This window comes from Balaenoptera ricei, chromosome X, assembly GCF_028023285.1.
Source record: "Balaenoptera ricei isolate mBalRic1 chromosome X, mBalRic1.hap2, whole genome shotgun sequence".
NCBI classification, from domain to species: domain Eukaryota; kingdom Metazoa; phylum Chordata; class Mammalia; order Artiodactyla; family Balaenopteridae; genus Balaenoptera; species Balaenoptera ricei.
Genome location: NC_082660.1, coordinates 110681194 through 110707308, shown reverse-complemented (window position 1 = coordinate 110707308; position 26115 = coordinate 110681194). Strand labels below are relative to the sequence as shown.

At 34.9% G+C, this 26115-nt stretch overlaps 1 protein-coding gene across 5 annotated transcripts in view; it reads right to left on the bottom strand.

Annotated features, from left to right (window-relative positions):
* STAG2 (STAG2 cohesin complex component) overlaps positions 1–26115 on the bottom strand; it is a 116939-nt gene that overhangs the window by 63130 nt on the left and 27694 nt on the right. For all 5 annotated transcript variants that reach the window (XM_059911493.1, XM_059911494.1, XM_059911492.1 and 2 more), the window contains 4 exons: positions 12635–12774; positions 9353–9431; positions 5982–6146; positions 334–430 (listed from right to left, as the gene is read on the bottom strand). In XM_059911493.1, coding sequence (XP_059767476.1) covers positions 334–430; positions 5982–6146; positions 9353–9431; positions 12635–12678 — 385 coding nt within the window. In that variant the 5' untranslated portion in view covers positions 12679–12774. The remainder of the gene's footprint in view (positions 1–333; positions 431–5981; positions 6147–9352; positions 9432–12634; positions 12775–26115) is intronic.

The window sequence follows — 26115 nt, the reverse complement described above, 5'->3', positions numbered from 1 at the left end:
GGCCTAGTTGCTCCGCAGCATGTGGGATCTTCCCAGACCAGGGCTCGAACCCGTGTCCCCTGCATTGGCAGGCAGATTCTCAACCACTGCGCCACCAGGGAAGCCCAATTGCCAAGTTTTTAGTTAACTTTCACATATGAATATAACAGTCTCAACAGACTTTCTCTCTTTGTTCTTTGCTCTTTTTTCCTTACATACATTTTGTATGGTTATAATGCAAATAACTCAGTATCGTGGCATTAGTTTCCACATAAAGTGCTAATAATCTTTAGATGAAACAAAAAAGAAGAGAACATTTGAGAACATTCTGCTTCCAAAATAAATATATCTTACCTTTACAGCCTGAACACTGAATAAAAAAGTTGATGAGGTCAAGAAGTGCTATATCTCGGTCATGCTTGTATGACTCTATCCAATCATCTACCACCGACTACAGCAGAGGGGGAAAAGAACCATTAGTTTCTCCTAACGTTCTAAGAGTTAACTAAGTCAGATTAAAGTCGTTAAGATTCAACATTAAGTGGTATCACATTATTTCAATAAATACATACACTTGTATACTAAAATGTAAAGTTAAATTTTAACAATAAAATGGAATCAAATTCAGTAAATTAATCACCTGATTGTACATAAATGATCCATCTTCCTTATTTTTGCATTAAAAGGAATCTGAAAACTAAATATGGGACCCAACTCTATAAACTGAAATTTCTTAGTGATATTATAGATATCTTAGAAAATACTGATATTTGACTAAAATATTGTACTAAGTAATATCTAAATATTAACACTGCAATGGAATGAAAATTTTACAAAATTTTTAAAAAGAAGTGAATGCCTGGGTCAATGAGGAAATGCAAATAAAATAACACCTTTCCTCAACAGTGAGCACTAATAGTCCCATATTAATAAGAAATAAGCATCAAAAGAAAGTAGGATAGTTCACGATCTGGAGACTTAATATTGTTAGATGACAGTACCCTCCAAATTGATCTACAGACTCAATGCAATCCCTATCAAAAATCTCAGCTGGCTTCTTAGCAGAAATTGAAAAGTTGATCCTAAAATCCTTAGGGTAATGCAAGGTATCCAGAATAGTCAAAACAGTCTTGAAAAAAGAACAAAGTTGAAGGACTCACACTTCATGATTTTAAAACCTACTACAAAGCTACAGTAATCAAGACAGTACAGTACTGGCATAAGGACAGATACATAGATTAATGGAATAAAACTGAGAGTCCAGAAATAAACCCTTAGATTGATGGTCATTTGATTTTTGACAAGGATGCCAACCCAATTCAATAGCGAAAGACTAGTCTTTTCAATAAACGGTGCTGGGACAACTGGATATCTGTATGCAAAAGAATGAAGCTGGACCCTATCTCACATATACACAATCAAAGACCTAAATGTAAGAGTTAAACCTATGAAACACAGAAGTAAATCTTCATAACCATTGAGTTAGGCAAACCCTTCTTATATATTAGACCAAAAGCACAAGAGACAAAAGAAAAAATAAATTTGACTTATTCAAAATTAAAACTTTGTTCTTGAAAGGACTCCATCAAAGAAGTGAAAAGACAACCCACAGAAAGGGAGAAAATACTTGCAAATCATATATCTGATATGGAACTTGTGCCCAGAAAATATAAAGAACTACAATTCAATAATTTTAAAAAGCCAAATAACCCAATTAAAAATATAGGCAAAGGATCGGAATAGACAGTTCTATACAGAAGATATACAAATGGCCCTTAGCACATGCAAAGATGCTCAGTGTAATTGGCCACAAAGGAAATGGAAATCAAAACCACAATAAGATACCAATTCACTCCCACTAAGATGGCTATAATAAAAAGTACAGACAATAATAAATGCTGGCAAGAATTTGGAGAAATGGAATGCTAAAACACTGCTCGTAAAAAAGTAAAATGGTGCTGCCACTTTGTAAAAACAGTTTGGCAGCTCCTCAAAAGGCTAAAGAGTTAAGTGACCCTGGGACTCAACTCCTAGGTATTTATTACCCAAGAGAAATGAAAACGTTATGTCCAAACAAAAACTTGTACAATAATACTCATAACAGCATTATTCACAACAGCCAAAAAGTGGAAACAAACCACAGGTACATCAAGGGATAAATGGATAAATAAAGCATGGCATATCCATACAATGGAATGTTACTTGGCAATAAAAAAGAATGAAGTTATAATACATGCCACACCATGGATGAACCTTAAAAACATGCTAAGTCAAAGAAGCCACTCAAAAATGACCATATATTTATATGACCTCGTTTATATGAAATGTCCAGAATAGGCAAATTTATAGAAAGTAGATTTATGGTTGCCTAGACCTGGGGGCAGGTGAGGAGAAAGTGACTGCTAATGGGCACGAGGTTTCTTTCTGGGGTATTGAAAAAATTCTAAAATTAGATTGTGGTGATGGCTGCACAACTCTGTGAATGTACCAATACTAAAAATCATTGAATTTACACTTTAAAAGGGTGAATTTTATGGTTTGTGAAGTATATTTCAATATAGCAATTTTAAAAAAACAGAACTAAAAAATAAAAGCAGCACTGTATTCCTTCGTGGACAAAAGAGGAAACCACAAAACAGATAAAAACAATTTTTAAATAAACAAAATTTTAAAAATTAAGATGATAAATTACAGCTAATATAAAAAACGAAAAGTCAGGAGGGAAAATGTTTTAAGTTATATACCAATAAATACGGAATTTGGGTATGAACTGAATGAATAAAATATGTACAATTTGATGTACAAAAAAGATAATATGATCACATGAAAAAGAAAAGAAAAAGAAAATATTATTTAAGAATCACCTGGCTCATAGAGATTTACTGGACATATTCTAAAATCTTGCTTAATTTCTAGATTTCAGTCCTTTTCTATATTTTATAGCAGCTTGTGTATGTTAACCAACTCAATTTATGAAAGAAATGTTTCTAAGATGATCCCCAAATATGATATGGGCAGTATCAAGAGAATATATTATGTGATATGGGAGTTTTAAAACATGGCCCCAAGTTGTTTGACATTGCTCCCCAAAAAGAAGTGAGGTCTGTGTCCCCTTCTCCAGAACAGAGTGCAGCAGAAATGATGCTTCCAAGAGTAGGTCATAGAAGGCTATTCAACTTCTGCATTGGGTTCTTGCAGCACTACAGAACTAGACACTTCCTCTCAGGATAGTCTCTCCAAACCCAGAAGCCATACTGTAAGCAGCCAAAGCCACGTGGAAGGACCATTTGTAGGTACTCCAGGTAACAGTTCCAGCTGAGCCCAGCCTTCAAATCACTCCTGACTAGGTACCAAACATGAATAAAGAAGTCTCCAGATGATTATAGTCCCTAACTGTTTTTGTCACCTCCAGGCATTCAAGCTATCTCAGCTGAGACCCCAGGCATCATGGACGGAAGCACAGAAGAGACATCCCTATTTACCTCTGTCTGAATTCTAGATCCACAGAATCACTAAGCATAATAAAATGGTTGTTCTTTTAAATCACTGAGTTTGGGGTGGTTTGTTATGCAGCAATAGATAACTAGAACAAGGGCTATTCTCATCAATAAAGATACAAAAATATTTAATGAAATCTTACAAAAAAATCACATCACATCAAAAAGTTATTCATGAAGATCAAGAAGAGTTTATACTAGAGTTTATATAAGGTGCTGTAATAAATACAAATAAAATACAAATAGTAAAACTAATACAAGCTATCACAATGAAATATATTTAAAATTTTTAATCATCAAATAGTATACTAAAAACTCATTGAATAAAATTCAACATCTATTATCTAATAGAACTAGGGGCACATGCATGATTTCTTCTTTCTTAAAATTTAAGAACTATTTTAAAACCAACAGCGAGTCTTGTACTTATTCACTCTCACTCATAATCACCGAAATAGGGATATCCTGGGGATACAAAAAAATGAATAATACACAGTCCCCAATCAAGGAATTAACAATCTAGAAGCAAATACAGACATGTGCATAACTATAATACAATATACTAAGTGCTATACTGGAAAGAGAAAAATAAGAAATACATTCAAGGGGAGAAGGAGATAGAGTCCAAAAATGTTTCCCCAAAAAAGAGTGACATTTGAATTAGTCAATCCTGTGATATGGAAGGGAGAAAAATAAGACTATTCCAGGCAGTAAGAAAAACAAAAAGAAAGGTCTAGGGGCAGAGAACATATGGCGGCTAGAGAACAGCAAGTATGCCATAAGGAAATCTGGGCTGGAACTTTTAGATAAGGAAGAACTCTTAGAAGTTTGTAAACAGGAGACTTCCTTGATCAAATTTGGTGTTAGAAAGATAACACAAGTGGGAGTACACAAAACAAACTGGAGGTGGAGAGATGATTCAGGGAAATCAATGGAGAGATACTGCGGATATACTGCTTTTAAGCGGGAAAGCACACTTAGAAATAGAAAAACAAATGGCATAGAGGTACAATCTTAACATATGACAAACCATAAGCAACACAAAAATAAGGAAAATGTTCACTCTTTAAACACTGAGATATGATTAACAAAAAGAAATATAAAGCTAAGCCCTCACATTTTCTATTAAAAAATTCTGATGAGCCAAAAAGTTTAAAAAAAAACAAACAAACCCTACAGACTAGACAAAAATAGAATAGCCTAATTAGCTGCAGATATAAGTTGAGATTTCTGATGTTAACAAAAATGATAAGATATTAGAAAAAAAATTAATGCATTTAACCACTTAGAACAAAATATTATAGAGAAAAGTATAATATAAATATAAAAAGGAAAGTAATGAAATGGTATACAATTTAACAGAGATAATTTATCCCTTCAATAAAAGTAACCAAAAATGGGAACCAGAGAGGAGGATAATTTTTTAAATTAGGAAATGACTAAATAAACCATAGCACAGTAATATAATAAGACATTATTTCTTTCAAATGTGTACACAAAATAATCATTTAAAACATTAAACAAGAAATAAAATCCACATCCTAATCACAACCATATGAAAGCTAACCATATATGGATAAGTGACAGTGAATTCGAATTTAAGAAAATACGTTGCACATACAATTGGTGATAGTTCAAAAGCTAACAATTCTTTTTCATTTTACGTGTAAAATATGTGCCTTATTAGTTCCAATTGATATTTTAAAATTTATTTACAAAACCATACATATTTAGATAAATGCACATTTATAATCAAGATTTACATTTCAGTTATTCATTAATAACAAAAAGTTTAATGGCTAGCCTTCCCTAAACCATCCATGTGCACCTTTTGTTGATGAAAGTTAATTCCATGAAGGAAAAAAACTATTCCCTATAGCTTTTATAAATTAAATAATAATTTCATTAAGCGTGTATATTGAGTATAGTGTTGATTCACTTTTTTAAAACCATATGGGTTTTTAGCCTCCAGTGTAAAGCTGAAATGCTTCTACTGTCATAAAATTATGAAGAAACAAAATTAGGATGATTTGACATGGATATGACTCCAACTCTGTACTCTTCTGGTAAGAAACAGCACAAGTAATAAAATTTGTAATAGACAACAGTGATCAAAAGAATTCACTAAAGTGGACAGTGATTACATTAGGTCACTCAGCCAAGAATTCTGTATGTGCAAAGAACTTCATGCTTTAACAGCCACTATATAAACTCAAAGGAAATTGAAATGTCACAGTCAGGGTTTACATCAGCATATTTTTTGACATATTTTTTATTATATGTGCCATTAAAAGAAAATAATGCAGCAGAAAATGACTCAAGACACAGCTTAAAGGTCTTATGTCTGAATAGATAGATCCGTTTTCTGACTAGTTTGTTGTTTTTTTCTAATACGCAGTATTAAAAATTTTTTAAACACAATTAGAAAAATCAGGGATATATTTTATATAACTCACTTAAGTTCAAAATGTACAAATGAACCAGGAAGAACACAATAAACATTACCTGCATAGCACTCTTGCCCATTTTAACAACTTCAAACAACATCATGTTTTCCACTCCATTCTGCTGGTGATGACCATTCATTCGGTTTGGACCAGAAGGAGGTTTTCCTCCTCCATTTCCACCTTTGCCCTTTTCTCCTGGGCCTTTTTTGCCTTTTTTACAAGTCTGCATAAAAATACAAGTTGCTTAAGTTATATCCTTATCCTTGAGAGTTCAAAATAAAGCTACAGCAGGAGCAGCTGATAGCGTGCATAATTATAGAACACTTAAACCTGACCTAAAGGGGAGTGCCATACACATGCGTCATAATAAAATGATATGGTTGTGACAGCCTCTTTGTGGTATCAATTTTTTTAACTTATACTACCATATACCTCATGTGACACTGCAGTTAGGAGCACAGTCTCTGTAGACTGACAGACTGCATAGGTCCCAAATTTCTATTCCTGTTAGCTGAGTGATCTTGGGCAAGTTACTTAACCACACTGTGCTTCACAGAGATTTTCTAATTTGTAAAGTGAGGATAAAAGTAAAAAAAAAAAAAAAAGTGCCTACTTCATAGGATTGTTGCTTTAAGGTGCAGACTGTAGTGGGCAGCAAGAATAACAGAACTCTATGAAATAAGTAACTCATAATTAGTTCAACATTTTAACTTGATGTCTATTGTTAGTCTTATAAATCACTGCAGTGCATTGACGAAGGAATTCTAAACAGTATGAATAGGTATATCAACCTCTTTCTTGTTCTGGGCCTTCCCTCCAACACTTATTTATCATGAAAGTTCAATTAACGAACACTATGGAAATGAAGCCCCTTTATAAGAAAGTTAACATTGGGTGGAGGGACTTCATAAATCAGCGAAAAGGCTGCCTACATGCCTCAGATATAAAACCCCTCCAACAGCATTTATACCTTATTATTAAAAAAAAAAGTCACTCCCCAACTCGGAGTCCTCATTTCTAAAATGCCAGAGTTGTATCAATATCTTTACAGGTTAGAATAGATGATTTCGAGGGTCTCTTTTAGATCTACACATTTCTATGATCTAGAGCAACAGTCAGCAAACTTTCTGTAAAGTACCAGATAGTAAATATTTTAAGGCTCTGCAGGCCACATACTGTCTTCTGTCACATATTCTTTATTTTTACTATCCTTTAAAACTGTAAATACCATTCTTAACTCGTGGGTAGTACAAAAACAGGCCATAGTTTGCAGATCCCTATCTATAGCCAGATCTACAAATTTATTTCCACTGACTGTATGTTTCTATACTTTGTTCCATAAAGGGTCCTTTCTCCTTCTTCAAGAATCTAAAACCACCCTACTCTTACGAACTACTTCAGGGGCTTCCCTGGTGGCGCAGTGGTTAAGAATCCGCCTGCCAATGCAGGGGACACGGGTTCAATCCCTGGTCCAGGAAGATCCCATATGCTGCGGAGCAACTAAGCCCGTGCACAACTACTGAGCCTGCGCTCTAGAGCCTGCAAGCCACAACTACTGAGCCCACGAGCCACAACTACCGAAAAGGCCACGTGCCTAGAGCCCGTGCTCCGCAGCAAGAGAAGCCACTGTGATGCCCGCGCACCACAACAAAGAGTAGCCCCTGCTCACCGCAACTAGAGAAAGTCCATGCACAGCAATGAAGACCCAACACAGCCAAAAATAAATAAATAAAATTTATTAAAAAAAAAAAAGACTATGAGGTAGTATACTATAGTGGATTAAGAGTATACCACCTTTCAACAGATGTGGGCTCAAATCCTTAACGACTAAGCTTCTCTAGACCTCAGTTTCCTATCTATAAAAATAAAGTTTTCTAATCTACAGTGTTGTTCAAATATTAAATTAGATAACATGTAAAATTATTAGCACAGTGCATGGAACATACATAGTATAGGGTCAAAACATTATTATTGTTATAATAAATCATTGATCTGACGCCTAACACCTCATCACAGCAGTTGCTACTCTATTCAGATGCCACTAAAGACTTATCCCAGCTTGCAAATTAAAGCCAAAAGCAGAGTTTCGGTTTTGAAAGATGATTGCAGAACAAGGAAAAGTGGTTTTCTAATGAATAAGCATTTACTACCCACTAGAATTATGGCTGTCTTTGGATAGTCATGAGTTAACATTTGTATTCATTCACATTCTCTCCCCTCCGCCAAACTACCACTTTTTAAGGGACTAAAAATGCATACGAAATTATGAAACACATGGATTATGTGCACTCTGAAAAGATATTCCAAGGACTAGTTAAATAAATTATGTTCCATACATAAAATGGGATCCTATGACACCATTAAAAATTACAGACAGGAAAAATTCACTGATAGGAAAGCTGCTGACAACATGCCATTAAGTTTTAAAAGCAAATGAAACAGTTTGCACAGTATGATTCCATTTAAGTAAAATTCTATGTGCATTTTTATATATAGGTGTATATATACATGTGTATGTTCATCAAAAATGTTTACATATTTAAAATGGGAAATTTTTACTTTGCTCATTGTATATTTCTGCATTATTTAGACTTTTTAAAAGTAAATGTGGATTGACATATATACACATATGTATAAAATAGATAACTAATAAGAACCTGCTGTATACACAGAGAACTCTACTTCACTTCGCTATACAGTAGAAACTAACACAACATTGTAAAACAACTATACCCCAATAAAAATAAATAAGAGAATCATCAAAAAAAAAAAAAGACCGAGAAAAAAAAAAGTAAATGTGTCATGAGAAAATATAAATCCAAAATTCATTTTGGCAAAGAAAATGCTGAACAAAAGCAAGTCATCTTTTGCACAATGTATTTACACATGCACGGAGTCAAATGTACTTTCCAAAATAGCAAAATGATTTAACCATTCACTAAGTTACCCACACCTCTCAGGCTACCCACTCATACTCTAAACTTGCATTCTATTGACTCAGAACTTCACTTTGTTAGTTTTTATCCTTGACATTACTTATAAAGAGTCACTGTCAACAGTAACCCATTAGACTTAAACGTTTGTAGGTTACATTTTTAGGGTGCTTTAGAATAAGAAATTTACTGATTTGCTTTATATTGGACTACTCATGTACAAATAAAAATAAAGCCAACAGAATATCACATTTTGCTTAGCATACTATGCTTTATAAAATAAACTACTAGAAACAATGACGTATTAATTTCAACTTTATAGTAGTAGAAGTGTTCAAAGGCTTGCCATACCAGTCAGGGCAAAAAAGCATTTTTAAAGGACAACAACATCTGAGACATAACTAAAACAACTATATATAGTATATAATTATATTTATTCATATATGTATATTTATGACCGTAAGAACCAAAATAAAGACACATATTCTATACTTACTTTTCCTTTGCCTTGCTTTTGGTTTTTTCCTTCAATGTCTTCAAAATCTGTGTCAGAAGAAAAATGTGTTTCTGACTCCCTATGACAAAAAGATAAGCAATTATTTAAAACCTTCCTTAGAAATGTAGATGGAGTTTCTAAATTTTGCCATATTTTCTAAAAGAAAGGCTTGGTTAACTCATTACAAAACTATATTAGCATTAAATGTAATTAAGATGCTTTCCCAAAGCAACACATTGTAGCATATTACCAAACATTTAAAATTATATAACACAAAAACATTAATCTAAAACACAAATGTCTAAGCATGTTTTTATTTTGTTAATTTTTAACCAAAGCATAAAAAAAACCCAGGGGCTCTCAAACTTTTAACCCTAGGAACCGTGGTGTTCTATTGGAATGGCTGGTTTCATTTTCTGATTCAAAGACCATGGTGTTCAGGTAAAACTGTATTTTAGCACTAGGTATGGGATAATCTTTATTAGGGAATTTTAGCAATATTAAGGATCTTATGACCTTCCCTATATCACACAAAAATATTCATAATCTAAGTGTAACTATACAAAACATGTATTTCTGAAAGAATATACATAAAACATTTTTACAAACTAAATCATTTGAAACAGGGTAGGGAAGTGTGCTAATTGATCAAAATCCTTTATGAAGCAAAAAGCTGTTGAGCTATAGTCAAGAAAACTGGTTCTAGTTAATACGGTACTAGGAAACTGTGTGATCTTGGACAACTGACAACCACTCTATCTTCTCATCTACAAACAATGTTTATGCAGGAAAGAATGAAATCTCTGAAGTCTCTTTAATCTCTAAAATATAGATTTATAGTTCTAAGAAACTGTCCCTCATTTTGGAGTAGGAGGGGTGCTTTGTATAATCTGGATTTTCTAAGGCAAAATGGAAGTAAACCAATTTAAATACACATGTGTGATGCTTCCTATATATGTAAACATGGGTCTATCTATCTAAATAGTAGTAACAGACTCACACTTAAATGCTTAAGGCAAAGCATACTTAGTATCAATATTTGGGTCACAATGGATTTTAGAACTGAACAACACACGTAAAAGATAAAGGTTTTACCATTTTAAATGTGTAAAACTATTGTCGGTTTTGTTTAAAATAAATAGAACCAAAGTGTAAGACTATCTTTCTAAAGCTAGTCTTCTCTAACTAGATTTCTTCTATTTCCATTTTTATTGCTATAATAACCAGTTGTCCAGAGGCTGTGAGTTAGGAATACTTTATAAATCTAAAATAATGGTTAAGATGCTAGCAGGGGAAAAAAATTACTATTTATAGCACTTACCTACGAAGTTATTTAAACAATGTATTGAAGATAGTGGCAGTCCTAACTATGTCCTATAATGTTGGAGGAAAAGAGCCTGTAATAAACACCATTTCCCATAGTTAATGCACCAAAAACTGAATGACTACTTAATATTAACCTTGAAACTCATGCCTCTTACATCTTAAGAAGACTGTTGTCATCAATAATCTTCCCACATGCCTATATGGCTTTGCAAAAAAAAATCTGAAAATGGTTTTAAACATCCTAGTGTGTAAGTAGTCTTCTTTCTTCCCCAAGATATCTGTGGGACACTAGCTCTCTTAGAGAGCTCAGTAAATGCTCTAAGTCTGCAATCACTAGTCTTTGCCAATATTCTGATGGCCAAAGAGTAATCAAAGGCTCAATTACATTCTTAATCCTCATCTCCAGGCTATCCCAACCAAAAGAACGAGCCACTAGAGGCTTAATTACTAACTGGAAAACCTTCTGAAGAAAACTGAAGTGAGTAAATGGGGTAAGAGCCTAAAATATACCCAACCAGAGAAGAAATATTCTTGTGAGTCTGTCTTTCTCTAATGCTTCCTTCTGTTTTTAAGATCAAAAGAACAACAACAAAAACCTATCCTAGGTGAAATTAACATATGCTAATATGTTTACGGGGTATACTGGGTTCACCTTTTAGTGGCTGGAAACTTCATGAGCCATCCATCACATGACTGAATCTTCCACTCCTTTCTCTTTACCCTGCCCCCACCTCACATACCCAATCAAATACTGTCTATTCTACCTCCACAACATCGATTCCCTCTTATCCACTATCCTATTTCAGGCCCTAATTACTCGAGATATTCTAATGGTCAACAGTCTAGTTTATAACACAAACCTTTTTAATTACCTCTCCTGTATTAATGTATTTGAGAAATTTCATAAGATAATTTTATAGTAGTCAAACCAAAAATTAATTTTTTTCTCAGACTATCCCATATCTTCCCTCAAACAAAAAGAAAAACAAGAAATTTTCCTCAAGAATCTAAAAGTAGAGTCAATATAAACTGGGATTAAAATCACATTAAAAATCATACTTTGAAATATTGGCAATATCCCAGCAGACCCTTAACACTCTGAAAATAATAAAATTATTTTAAAAATGAAAATCTATAAAACATCAAAAGCAGACACTGGCCACCATTATGTACAAGGATATCTGCTGTTTTCAAAATTTTTAGCAACCAGACTCTGTTTTTAAATCAAGTCTTATAAAGACCCTAGTATGTGGTATATGTGTGCGTAAAGTTAATGGGGTCCACGAGCAGTTTAAAGGTTCACTCTTCACTTAGGTACCTCATGAAACTGGAGCTTAGTATGAAAACCACTACTGCATATAGCAGCTCAAATTCTTTCCTACATCAAAACACCAAAGAGTAATGAGAATAAAAGCTGAATAAGGAGTATAGTAGCTTTTAAGACAAGGGTAAAGAAAATAGCTATGTTGAAGTCACTTTATGGACCAATGAGCATATAATTTGTTTCTGGGGGGTTAAAAAAAAAAGGAAAGCATGTCCTACCCTCCTACATTCGTTGTAGCCTGTCATTTGATTTTAAACAGAAATCTGACATTACATCCTAAATACTATTGCATGGTATATATTCCTTACTAATGAGAACACTTAACATTTTAAGAATTTCATGACACTCCCTTCAAAACAGTTGCTATTGTAAAACCAAGTATGGACTCAAAGAACTGAACAGCAAAAATAATAAATTTTCCAGGATCTGAATTATAAAATATACTACAAAAAAAGGCATGGAATTACTGTTACAGAACCCAATAGGCATTGATATAAACTATTTCCAAGTATGCATGCTCTTTTATACTGAAACATTATATCTTCTCAAACAGAAGTAACTTTAACTGAAGTTAATACAGTTCCCATTTTGTGGAAAAAACAAGTATTTAGAAATTATCATAATATACTTACTGAAGTAGATTAAAATCAGTTGGTATTTCTGGAGCTGCTATCATTTCTTTATCATCTTCTGGAACGCCCCAATGTCAGAAATATATTCATATATTTACGTGGGTAAAATGATGGTTTGCTTCTTCTAAGACAGACAATTCCTTTAAAAGGGACAGGGGGGCGGGGGGGGGGGGGAGAACGCCATATTTATTATAAACACACCAAAAATATTGGGAAGGGTATCTACCCCAAAACTAAATTTCCAAGTGTCTGCTAATGTGTTTTAGTAAATAAGGATTTCTTTCCCTTGCATTTGACTGCTTTTTCTAGATATGGATTTGTTACAACTGTTGTAGCCCCACGACAGTAACAACAAATACAAAGAAAGAAGCTTCTATTACAATTATTTTTTTAAATTTGTTATGATTCTCCAGCCTGGCTTAAAAAGACAGATGCCCTAACTAGGAACAGAATGTGACTTTTACTCATCCTAAAATCTTTATGACAAGTTTAAACCATAATACAAGACGCCTGAAAATTCTATAGCTTTCTGCTTATGATGTACAGTACAGTTAAAAGGAGCTAATAAAAAAAAATCTAAGATATAATTTTAAAATACTTTAAAAACAGGTTCTTCTACCATAGAAGAAACATACGGTCCAAAAGCCTGGCTTATTAATAAATAACTACACTTCATGATAATACCACCTGCGTTGAACAGGAAAGGGGAAAAAATGTTAGCTCTGATCCATTCCCTCAAGGAACTTATAATCAATTTAAATACGAATAATGTCATATGGACAACAGATGAATGCCATTTGTGACCAAAGTAAGTTTGGCCATAGGAAGATGCAGTTCCTAAACAAGAGAGTGACCTAAAAGCAAATGACAAGTCTATAACAAAAAAGAGAAAATAGACTGGGTTTGAAGCTCTGAATCTTATGTATAACTTTCTTTTAAAATTTTATGCTTTTATTTCCAAGCAAATCTCATACTTGGTGGCCACCTAAAGACTAAACATATCCAATTAATAATAAATATTCAAATATCACATAGTGATGAACTTCTAATGATCTCTTCCAGCAGAGTAAACTTTATATAAGAAACTGATCATTCAATTTTTCCATTAAGTTTAAATCTCTAAAAAACATCATAAATGGCTACTAATATATAATTAATATACAAAAGTTGAAAACACTGCATTTGCTTGCTCACTCTAATTAAGCTACTATGAATAGCAAAATAATGAAGAGGAGAAACAAGAATCAGTAATATACAAATTAAACCCTAATCAAGGGTTGTCTATACCACCACTTTGAGTTTCTTTTTTTCTGAAGAACGCTCATACTGTAAAATCTTTATTTAGATATCACTGTTAGTATAGTCTTCTCACACTAAATCATGGTCCCAGGATTGTTCCCCTCCAAGACCACTAATTGTTAATTTGGTTTTATTTTATTGTAACCTAAGGAATTATCTAAGTAGTATATCAGAGTTCTGAGACTTGCCATCACATGTAGGATACACTCTAGCCTCCTAAAAGTCCCAACTAATTTAAAAAAGAAAACCGTTTTTTAAAAAGAAAACAATTTTGTTTTTTTAAGTGAGCTGGAGAGGTAGAGAGATAATAAGTTCTAACCAACACATCGGGTCATCTAGATGGCAAGACAGAAATAAAGAGCTTGCTGTGTCTGTCTGCCTACCTGCCCCCTCCCCTCTCTCTCTAAGCATTTTATAAAACCAAACTTGATGCACTCCTTAAATATACAGTTTTTAAGCAGACTTTAAAGATAGTTCATAAATGTATTCTACTAAAGGACATAAAGAATGAATCAGCTCTGAAAAGCAGAGAGCACTAAATAGGTACTATATGATATACTACATTCCTCTAAATAGCACAAAATTAATTTCTAGTGTACAAGAAGTCTTGCCAGGTCAAATTACTTTTCTCAAAGTACGGCTATACTAACATGTACTTGGTAATTAGAAACCAAAGAAAACACAAAAGAAAAACAGAATTTATAAAGATGTGAGTCTCCCAGACAAGGTGTCTGTATTTTAAAAAGAAATATCATGCCAGGGTCTGATAGGTTTAGAAAAAATTATTAAACTAGCCAACTCCCTATCCCAGTGAAACACCTGTTTTTAAAAGTTTCTAAATATTAAAAATCCATCCAACCAAGTAAAAGTATCTACCATGTGCCAAATGCAGCAGTGGGCACTGGGCATACAGTAGTGAACAGGAGAGCAATGATCCTTGCCCTTATGGAACTACCTGTAACAGTAAATGTGAAAATATATTTCTAGGAAAAGGCACCTACCTCTATTGCAACCTATTATTAAACATAATATTAAATTCCATGTATCTTGAGTTTTTACTACTGTAATCATGCTCTAAATAACCAATTTGCCACCAAAACAGTTCTTCATAGCTCAAAAAAATTATATATATTTAAGTTGTTTTGTAATTTAAAGGGGTAGGGGGAACGATGGATATGTTAGCATTGGTTTGCGTTTTTTTTTCTTCAAGAATATAAACTTTATCTGCAGGAAGAACTTCGAATTTTTCCCTTTTTATTTTAAATGTCTACAGCTATACATAAATACAATTTGCTTCCCCCAAAGATTTTCATTAGAAAATTCACAAACAAGGTCTTTAAATGTACTTAATGCCATTTGACCTAAGTTGGGAATCCCCAAACTGTAAGAATACATAATGCTCAAATAAAAGTATAAGTTTAATAATCAAACTCACCACACCATTTCTGGCCTACTGTATGTAGGTTATTAATTTTTAAGAAATATGCTCAAAGATCACAAGGTGGAGCTCTCACCTAATGTCAAAGAAAAACTCTGAGATTTTTAGCATTTGTACCAATTCTCTATAACTACCATAAGAGAGTTAACATTCCAACAGCTTTGGAGGATAAAGCACAGAAATGAAATTTGCTTTAACTCTCAATCACTATTACCCTTTTGGGAAAAAATATATCCACTAACAACTAGCTTCTGCTTCTCCTTACTGAAAACTAAGCAAACACATTTATCGATAGGTTGAATAACATACTTTAAAGTAAAACCACTTCCTTAGGCTCAAGTGTGTAATACACTGCCATTAAAGATTTATTAAAATTAAAAAGTAATAGGTGATTATATATATTTTAATTCTATACCTTAAATTCAAGTAAACGCTCTCAGCAGTACTGCTTTTGATATAAACAGAGATCTAAAAGCTGAAATTTGATCACCATACTTTTCAAGTTATCTATAATGAATCTATGTTTAGGGCCTGTTACTCAGTTTAGAACCCGAGTTAACTAATTCAATAACAAAAAAACTTTCTTCTTCCACTTCTGAAAACCTGTTGGATACCTACTACTCTAGCACATAAACACAAATATATACTAAATATATATAATTATGCTTGCATCCTTAACTCCAAAAAATGACTTAATTGATTAAAATTATCCACCCACCGCCAAAACAGTAAAAATACACAAAAAACAACCCGTTATTCTTTGATATTGTTTTAAAAACTTAAAGTAATTCTGACTTCTTTTTATAAAGAAATGATTGTTTCAAAGTTCCTTTAATTCAATCCCAAGTGGTTTCAAGATAGAAAATAAAAAGCTACAAAACTAACAAGGTCCCTCAGAACCCACATGTTATTGGGGAGTGGGGGGAGCACTTAAAGTAGCTGGTGTATTAATTCTTTCCCTAAAAATGCAGAAATATTCAACTGCTAAAAGCTAGTAAATTCAGCACGTATACCACACGTCACACCCTTATCTTAACACTAGCCCAAAAGGGTTACGTTCTTCTATCTATAAGGATCACATCTTGGAAATGTATATACCCTTCTGAAATGCCACCATCATTATAACGCAAACACTTAAAAATACGAACTACTTAAATGCCCAGCCATGGATTAACTTACGGTACAAAAATGTAATTCATATTCATACACTGAAACTACATATGATGACTGTGTAGCAACATGGGTAAAGTTTGATAAGTTAAAAGCCTTATATTAGGATACAATATTAACCAAAAAACAAAACAAAGGAAAACAGTTAACATATCAGAGTGGTGAAAATGTGGTTGATTTTTAAATTTTTAATTACGATGTTATTGTTAGTAAGAAAAAAAGTAAATTATGAGGGTGGAAATTTATTTTTCAATGTCTTCTCTTAAAATCTGAACTGAGAGGAACTACAAAACTATCTCTGCTGCTAAAACCTGATCTATTCATATTTCAGATACATAATGTCAAAAAGTTAAACATCTACAAAAAGAAACTGAGTTCTATCATAAAATTATCTTTATTATGTTCACCTACTCAAGATTAGCAGGGAACAGAAACTTTCATATGAACTCCTGACAAGACCCAAAGGTATGTTCCTTTTATTGGCTTATCTACTTTCTTAGGAGATAGCAGACAGAAGTCTGTCATTTAGGATGAGACTGTGAAAGAAAAGGGAGACTAGTTCCCGGAGTTATTTAATCAAAACAGGAAAGTCACTATCATTCCATATGTCAAATGATACATGGCAACTTTGAGTACATAGGTAGGGCAAGAAATGAAAAAAGCCTTTAAAAAAGATTTCTCCTTGCTCAAAGAGATATTTTTCCTCCCCCTGTTTATCTCCCTAATTTCTGCTAACAGTCTCCTAAGTAAACGACAGGGTGAAAAGAATGACAAACCAAACAATGATCATGTATATTCAGGCCAGCAACACAATTTTAACCTAGGTGTTTCTTGATAGCATACTCACATTACACCTACCACATAAATCATTTGCAAATATATTTTCCTTTCCACAAACTAGGAAGGAGTCCTAAAGAATTTCTAATGGAAGCACCTGCTCTAGTGCAGGAATAGGTAATCTGGAGAAGGTAGGACTAGAAGAAATCTAAATACGTAAAAGAATTAATAATCCTGTCTACATTTCCTAACTAACCGTAGGAGAGGTCAAATATCTGCCCTTACAAACTTAAAAAAATACAGAAGAAAGGGAAGGCCAAAAGTAAAAAAAAAAACTTTCTAAAATAACTAAGTAGACAAAGTGAACACACCTAATGCCACAACACTTCAAAAACAACTTTTACTTTCAGGAAGAGGGGAAGGAGCAAGCTGGGGCAGTCTACACACATCTGGCATCACTATACACTGCCAGAAACTAAGCCAGATAGAACTGGAAACATCCACCTGTTCCCCTCCTATTTTTAAATGTATGATAGTATATGCTCAGCAATCTTCCTTATTTTCTTGTCTACCCACATTCCCCAAAACTTTCCAAATGTGACTCAAGTACTAACCACAATTAGGATCACCTGGCCCAACCTACTCAGCTTGCCCCAGTTCTTGACCATCAGTTCTGATTTCTGTAGAAAATCTAGCACTCCATCGTTAACTTCACACACACAGAGTGTTACCATTTTGAGGAGGGAGGAAAGGGGGGAGATAAGAAAAGGCTTCTGCCTTATTCCTGCAGACCCACTACTCTATCACTCTGTACTCAGTCGTACCCTGTGCCTTAGTCATCCAAGGATCAATACTCTGCCTTGTTCTTGCGGTAATATATCTACCAGCTCCATCCCAGGAACTGGAATCCTGCCCCTAAACCTACCCTAAAAAGTCTCCCTGTGTCTCTCCAGTTGCCCTAATCCAAATGCCACAATACTGTCCTCCTCTCATCTGTCTACCATACTGACACTGACTGCTGCTAGACACTGGATACCATATCATACCTGATACCATATCATACCTGATACAGTGGACATATATAAACTATCTAATTCCAAGTCTGCTACTTCCCCAGTTTGCCTAACCAGCTGCTGTTGAATAGACATTATCTGGCCCTATCACAAAATAAATATCAAAACAGGTAAATATTTGTTTTATCATATACTATCACCTCAAAAATCATACCTCAGGACTTTCCTGGTGGCGCAGTGGTTAAGAATCTGCCTGCCAACGAGAGGACACGGGTTCAAGCCCTGGTCCAGGAAGATCCCACATGCCGCGGAGCAACTAAGACCGCGAGCCACAACTACTGAGCCTGCGCTCTAGAGCCCATGAGTCACAACTCCTGAGCCCTTGAGCCACAACTACTGAAGCCCACGCGCCTAGAGCCTACGCTCCGCAACAAGAGAAGCCACCGCAATGAGAAGCCCATGCACCGCAATGAAGAGTAGCCCCCGCTCGCCGCAACTAGAGAAAGCCCGCGCGCAGTAACAAAGACCCAACGCAGCAAAAAATAAATAAATAAATACATAATCATACCTCAGTCTGCAAGGTCAACAGCTAAATCATGAATCATTTTTTAAAGTACTGTCAATGTTCACTCTTCATCTCACTTATACTTGAATATCATACTCTGAAGTTAGCCTTCTGCAATAATTTAAAGTATGTATGTGCTCCACTGACATAACTTTCTGTATGTTAAGACACGAGTAAACAGCAGCAATTACTACTGGGTGCAGTGGCTTTCGACGTTTCAGAGGTGAGACAAAATTAGCTGGTATAAATGAATGTCTAGATCTGAAAATCAAATTTACATCAACGAGCTAATTTCATGTGTTAACACTTGTGTAAATGGTATTCAGCATGATATAAGCACAGTGCATCATTACCATCAAATCCACTTCACACTGGGCACCACTGGCTCGCTGGCAGATTTCAATCAATAACGGTTATCAAGGCAGATTTCATAACAAAGTTGATGAAGACAGGATAATCCCGCCCAGATTTTGAGGGAAATCCAAATTTTTATTTCATATACTCTGACTGATTACACCAAAAAAACTTTCACATTTATTCAAGGCACTAAAAAGTATCTAAATGAAATCTTGAGTGTTTATTAATAACTCACATGAAGATGGAGACACAATTCAGTTAATAAACAAAGTGTAAAATAAATCATTTTATAGAGGACAGTGGGAAATTTTAATCTAAAATTTAGAACTGCAGTTACTCCTACCAAGCACAGTATTTTTTATTCATTTTATTATGGCAGCAAACATAACACACATGCTACATATTTAATACCTTTTTTTTTTTTTTTGGCTGCACCATGTGGCATGTGGGATCTTAGTTCCCCAACCAGGGATTGAACACGCAACCCCTGCAGTGGAAGTGTGGAGTCTTAACCACTGGACCACCAGGGAGGTCCTATATTTAATATTTCTTGTCTCTTCCACTTCTGATTAGGTAACACTTTATTAAAATACCTAGCATTTGCATCCACTTGATATAAACCACTAACCTTCCTACTAACTAACATCCACAGTACACAATTCACAGGCTTGAATTATATTCATATTAAAGTTCAGAAATCATGTTTTCACAATAAAGTTTATGAACACAGTATAGGTACTTCCAATTTCTCATTTCAAATCTAAAAGGCTGGTAATTCTACACAACGACAATGACAGGAGGGTCACATATATGTTGTACTCCAAAATTATTTTAATTCTCTCTAAACTTAAGCTTTCCTAAATAAAGATTAAAACATGTAAATTACTTTTTAAAAACTAAATCTAAGCCAGATAAAGACACTACAAAGAATGACAGACCAATATCCCTGATGAACGCCGATACAAATATCCTCAACAAAATATTAGCAAACCAAATTCAATAGCATATTAAAAGTTATTATACACCATGACCAAAGTAGGGTTTATTCCCGGAATGCAAGGCTGGTTCAGCACATGAAAATCAATTACTGTAATGTACATATTAACAGAATGAAAGGCAAAAACCCCTCATGATCATCTCAACTGATACAGAGAAAGCATTTGATAAGATTCAACACCTTGGGACTTCCCTAGTGGCACAGTGGTTAAGAATCCACCTGCCAATGCAGGGGACACAGGTTCAAGCCCTGGTCCGGGAAGATCCCACATGCCGCAGAGCAACTAAATGCATGTGCCACAACTACCGAGCCTGCGTGCCACAACTACTGAAGCCCACGCACCTAGAGCTCGTGCTCCTCAACAAGAGAAGCCACCACAATGAGAAGCCCACGCACCGCAAGAAGAGTAGCCCCCGCTTGCCGCAACTAGAGAAAGCCCGCGCGCAGCAACGAAGACCCAACACAGCCAAAAATAAATAAATAAATAAAAAGATTCAACACTTTTTCATGATAAAAACACTCAACAAACTAGACAATGAAGGAAAATACCTCAACATAATAAAGAACACTTATGAAAAGCCTGCAGCTAATATCATACCTAAAGGTAAAAGCCTAAAAGCTTTCCCTCTAAGATGAGGAACAAGGCAATGATGCCCTCTCTCTCCACTGCTATTCAACATGGTACTGGAAGTCCTATCCAAAATAATTAGGCAAGAAAAAGAAATAAAAGCCACCCATATCAGAAAAAAAGAAGCAAAATTATCTCTGTTCACGGATGATACAGTCTTACACATAGAACACTCTAAAGATTTCACCCCCACCACCAAAAAAACTGTTACAATAAACAAATTCAGCAAATTGCAGGATATAAAGTCAACACACAAAAATCAGTTGTGCTTCTATACACTAAAAACGAACAATCCAAAAAGGAAACCATTCCATTTACAATAGCACCAAAAAGAATATTTAGGAACAAACCTAACCAACGAGGTGGAAGACTCAAACACTGAAATTTATAAAACACTGCTGAATGAAATTAAAGAAGTCACAAATAAATGGAAAGACACTCCATGTTCAGTGATTAGAAGGCTTAATATTAAGATGTCCATACTACCCAAAGCAATATACAGATTCAAAGCAATCCCTATCAAAATCCCAAGAGCCTTTTTGGGCAGAAATAGAAAAATTCCTTATAAAATTCAAGGGACTCCAAATAACCAAAACAGTTTAGGAAAAAAGGAACAAAGTTGGAGGAAACACACTTTCTGACTTCAAAATGTATCACAAAGGTGCAATACTAGCATAAAGACAGACATACAGGGCTTCCCTGGTGGCACAGTGGTTAAGAATCCGCCTGCCAATGCAGGGGACACGGGTTTGATCCCTGGTCCGGGAAGACCCCACATGCCGCGGAGCAACTAAGCCGGTGAGCCACAACTACTGAGCTTGCACTCTAGAGCCCACGAGCCACAACTATGGAGTCGGCGTGCCACAACTACTGAAGCCTGAGCGCCTAGAGCCCATGCTCCACAACAAGAGAAGCCACCACAATGAGAAGCCCACGCACTGCAATGAAGAGTAGCCCCCGCTCGCCACAACTAAAGAAAGCCCACACGCAGCAACAAAAGACCCAACACAGCCAAAAATAAAATTAATTAATTAATTAATTAAAAAATAAAAAGACAGACATACAGACCAATGAAATAGAATGGAGAGACCAGAAATAAACCCTTGAATACACATTCAAATGATTTTTGACAAAGGTGCCAAGACCACTCCATGGGGTTTCTCTTCAAAAAAACTGCTGCTGTGAAAACTGGATATCCACAAGCAGAAGAATGAAGTTGGATCATTCATTATCTCACACCATATACAAAAATTAATTCAAAATGGATTAAAGATCTAAATGTAAGACCTAAAACTATAAAACTCATAGAATAAAACTCAGGGGAAGAGCTTCATAACACTGGACGTGGCAATGATTTCTTGGATATGACACCAAAAGCACAAATAGACAAATGGGACTACATCAAAACTTTTACACAACAAAGGACACAACCACCAGAGTGAAAGGCAACCTACAGAATGGGAGAAAAGATTTGCAAATCATACCTGATTAGAGGTTAATATCCAGAATATACAAAGAATTCCTACAACTCAACAACAAAAAAATCAAATAACACAAATTTAAAAAGGGACAAAGCACTTGAATTGAAACCAAATCAAAACTACAATGAAATACCACTTCACACCCTCTGGGATGGCTAGAATAAAAAAGACATAACAACAAGTGCCTGCAAGGATGTGGAAAAAATTGAACACTTGTGCACTGTTGGTAGGACTGTAAAATTGTGTGACTGCACTGGAAAACAGTCTGGAGGTACCTCAAAAATTTTTAAATAGAACTGCCATATAATCCAGCGAATCTCCACTTCCAGGTATATATCCCAAATATTTGAAAGCTGGGTCTCCAAGAGATATCTGCACACCCATATTCATAGCAGTAAATTCACAGTAGCCAAGAGGTGGAAGCAGCCCACATGCCCATTAACAGCTGAATGGATAAACAAAATATGGCATATACATACATTGGAATATATTCATCCTTAACAAAAAAGGAAGTCCTGTCACATGCTACAACATGGATGAACCTTCAAGACATTATTGTAAATGAAATAAGCCAGTTAGTCACAAGAAACAAATACTGTACGATCCCACTTACATGAAGTATCTTAAGTATCAGATTCATAGAAACAGAAAGTAGAATGGTAGTTACCACATTTTCCGGGGGGCAGGAAAGGGGAAGGTGTTTAATGGGTACAGAGTTTCAGAATTGCAAGATGAAAAAGTTATGGAGATCAGTTTCACAGCAATGTCAATTTACTTAACACTGCTGAACTGTCCACCTAAAAATGGTTAAGATGGTAAACTTTACGGGTTTTTTTTACCACAATAAAATAATTTAAATTTAAACCCTTTTATCAAGCAAGTGTCTCTTGTATCAAATACTCACAAGATTTTACCAATCACTTGAGAACACCTTTCTAGTGAACAAGCATACTATACAACATAACTACTGATATCTTTTAAAATGTAATTTTATAAATTAAGACACTGACAATTGATATCTACACTCAGAGTACTGTATTTGTCTCCTATTTATACAGTAAAAAGGAAACAAAGCTTGTATCTTTATGGCAAAACAGTCAAAGAAATATCTAGCTTTAAAAAAAAAATCAACTCTACTTAATGCAGTGTGGCGACCTAAATGGGAAGGAAATCCAAAAAAGAGGTGATATATGTATATGTATAGCTGATTCACTTTGCTGTACAGTAGAAACTAACACAACATTGTAAAGCAACTACACTCCAATAAAAATTAATTTTTAAAAAATTGAAGTATTTGGTTGAACAATGTAAGGTAGTCTCAGCTATATCTTTACTCTGGTAAAGAGTTTAGCAGTTTCTTCTAAAAACCATACAGCTCACCACAAAAAAAAGAAATGATAATTATGTAACAGAATAGAAGTGTCAGCTAAAGCTACTGTGGTAATCATATTTGCAATATATAAATGTATCAAATCAGCACACTGTATACCTTAAACTTATTCAACGTTATATATAGATTATTTTGATAAAAATTTTTAAAAATTAAAACCATACACGCATTTGCCATAAAAACCAGCAATCTTACTTGTGAGCATTTATCCCAGAAAACTGAAAATCTATGTCCACACAAAAATGCGTACATGAATGTTCATAGCAGCTTTATTTGTAATAGCCAAATACTGGAAACAACTCTGTTATAGGTTGAATTGTGTCCCCCCCCCCAAACTCCTATTTTGAAGTCCTAACCCCCAGTACCTTGAAATATGACTTTATTTGAAGTTAGGTTCTTTACAAAAGTTATCAAGTTAAAATGAGGTCATCAGGATGGGCCCTAATCCAGTATGACTGGTATTCTTATAAAAGGGGGAGCTTGCAGACAGACACACACAGTGAGAATGTCATGTGAAGATGAAGGTGGAGACCTGGGTGATGCTTCTATAAACCAAGAAACCCCAAAGGTTTGGAGCAAACCACCAGAAGCTAGGGAAGAGGTATGGAATGGATTCTCATTGCCCTCAGGAGGAACCAACTTGGCTGACACCTTGATCTTGTATTTCTAGCCTCCAGAACCGTGAAACAATAAATTTGTTGAAACCGCCTAGTTTGTGGTGCTTTGTAATGGTAGCCCAAGCAAACTAATACAAACCCAAATATCCTTCAACGGGTGAATGGTTAAACAAACCATGGTACGTGGAATATGAGTCATCAATAGAAAGGAATTAACTGTTGGGAAGCAATAACTTGCATGAATCTCAAGGGAATTATTTTGAGTGAAAAAAAGTCAATCTCAACAATATATACTGTATGATTTCCACTTATGGAACAGCCTCCAAAATGACAAAATTATGGAGAACAGATTAGTGGTTGCCAGGGATTAGGAACAGAATAGAAGAAGGTGAGAGAGGGGGATGAGTGTAATAATAAAGGAGTAGTATGAGGGATCTTTGTGATGATGGAACAGATCTGTATCTTGATGGTGGTGGTGGTTACATCTATCTATACATGTGTTAAATTGCACAAAATTAAAAACACACAAAGACAGTCACACTAAAAAGAACACATATAACTGCAAAATCTGAATACACTGTGGATTGCACCAATGTCAATTTCCTGGTCTTTATATTGTACTACAATTATGCAAGACGTTTCCATTGGTAGGAACTAAGTGAAGGATATACATGGGACCTCTCTCCTGTTTTTGCAACTTCCTATGAATCAAGTATTAATTATACCAAAATAAAACTTTAAAATGTCTAATCAAAATCCTAGAAAAGTTTTTTTTCCCCAAAAAAATCAACAAACTGATTCTTAGATGAAAAGGTAAAGGAATCAGAAAAGCCAAAACAATTTTGAAAAAGAACAAATTTGGAGAACTCACACTATACACTGTATCAAGGCTTACTATAAAGCTACAGTAATCAAGACGTTGTAAATGGTGATTATGACAGATCAATGGAATAGAGACCTCAAATAGACCCACACACATATGGTCACTCACTTTTTGACAGAGGCACCAAGGCATTTCAATGAAGAAAGACTGTCTTTTCAAACGACTGTATATCCATTTGCCAAAAAAGCTCCTTAATCCATACCTTGTACCATATGCAAAAATTAACTCAAAATGAATCCTAGACTCAAATGTAAAAACCTTCAACTATAAAATTGGGTGGCTTTTTTAAAAATAGCTTTCTAATATGATTTTTAAAATTTATTTACTTTATTTATTTATTTTTGGCTGCGTTGGGTCTTTGTTGCTGCGCGCGGGCTTTCTCTAGTTGCGGCGAGCAGGGGCTACTCTTCATTGCCGTGCACAGGCTTCTCATTGCGGTGGCTTCTCTTGTTGCAGAGCATGGGCTCTAGGCGCGCGGGCTTCAGTAGTTGTGGCACGTGGGCTCAGTAGTTGTGGCTCGCGGGCTCTAGAGCGCAGGCTCAGTAGTTGTGGCACACGGGCTTAGCTGCTCCATGGCATGTGGGATCTTCCTGGACCAGGGCTTGAACCCGTGTCCCCTGCATTGGCAGGTGGATTCTTAACCACTGCGCCACCAGGGAAGCCCTAAAATTGGGTGGCTTTATTTGTAATCACCAAAAGGTGGAAAGCAACCCAAATGTCTTCAACTGGTCAATGGATAAGCAAATTACGTTATATCCATACAATGGAATACTACTCAACAGTAAAAAAGGAATAAACTTCAGATATATCGCGTCAGCTGAATCTCAAATGTATTCTGCTAAGTAAAAGCAGCCACACTCAACAGG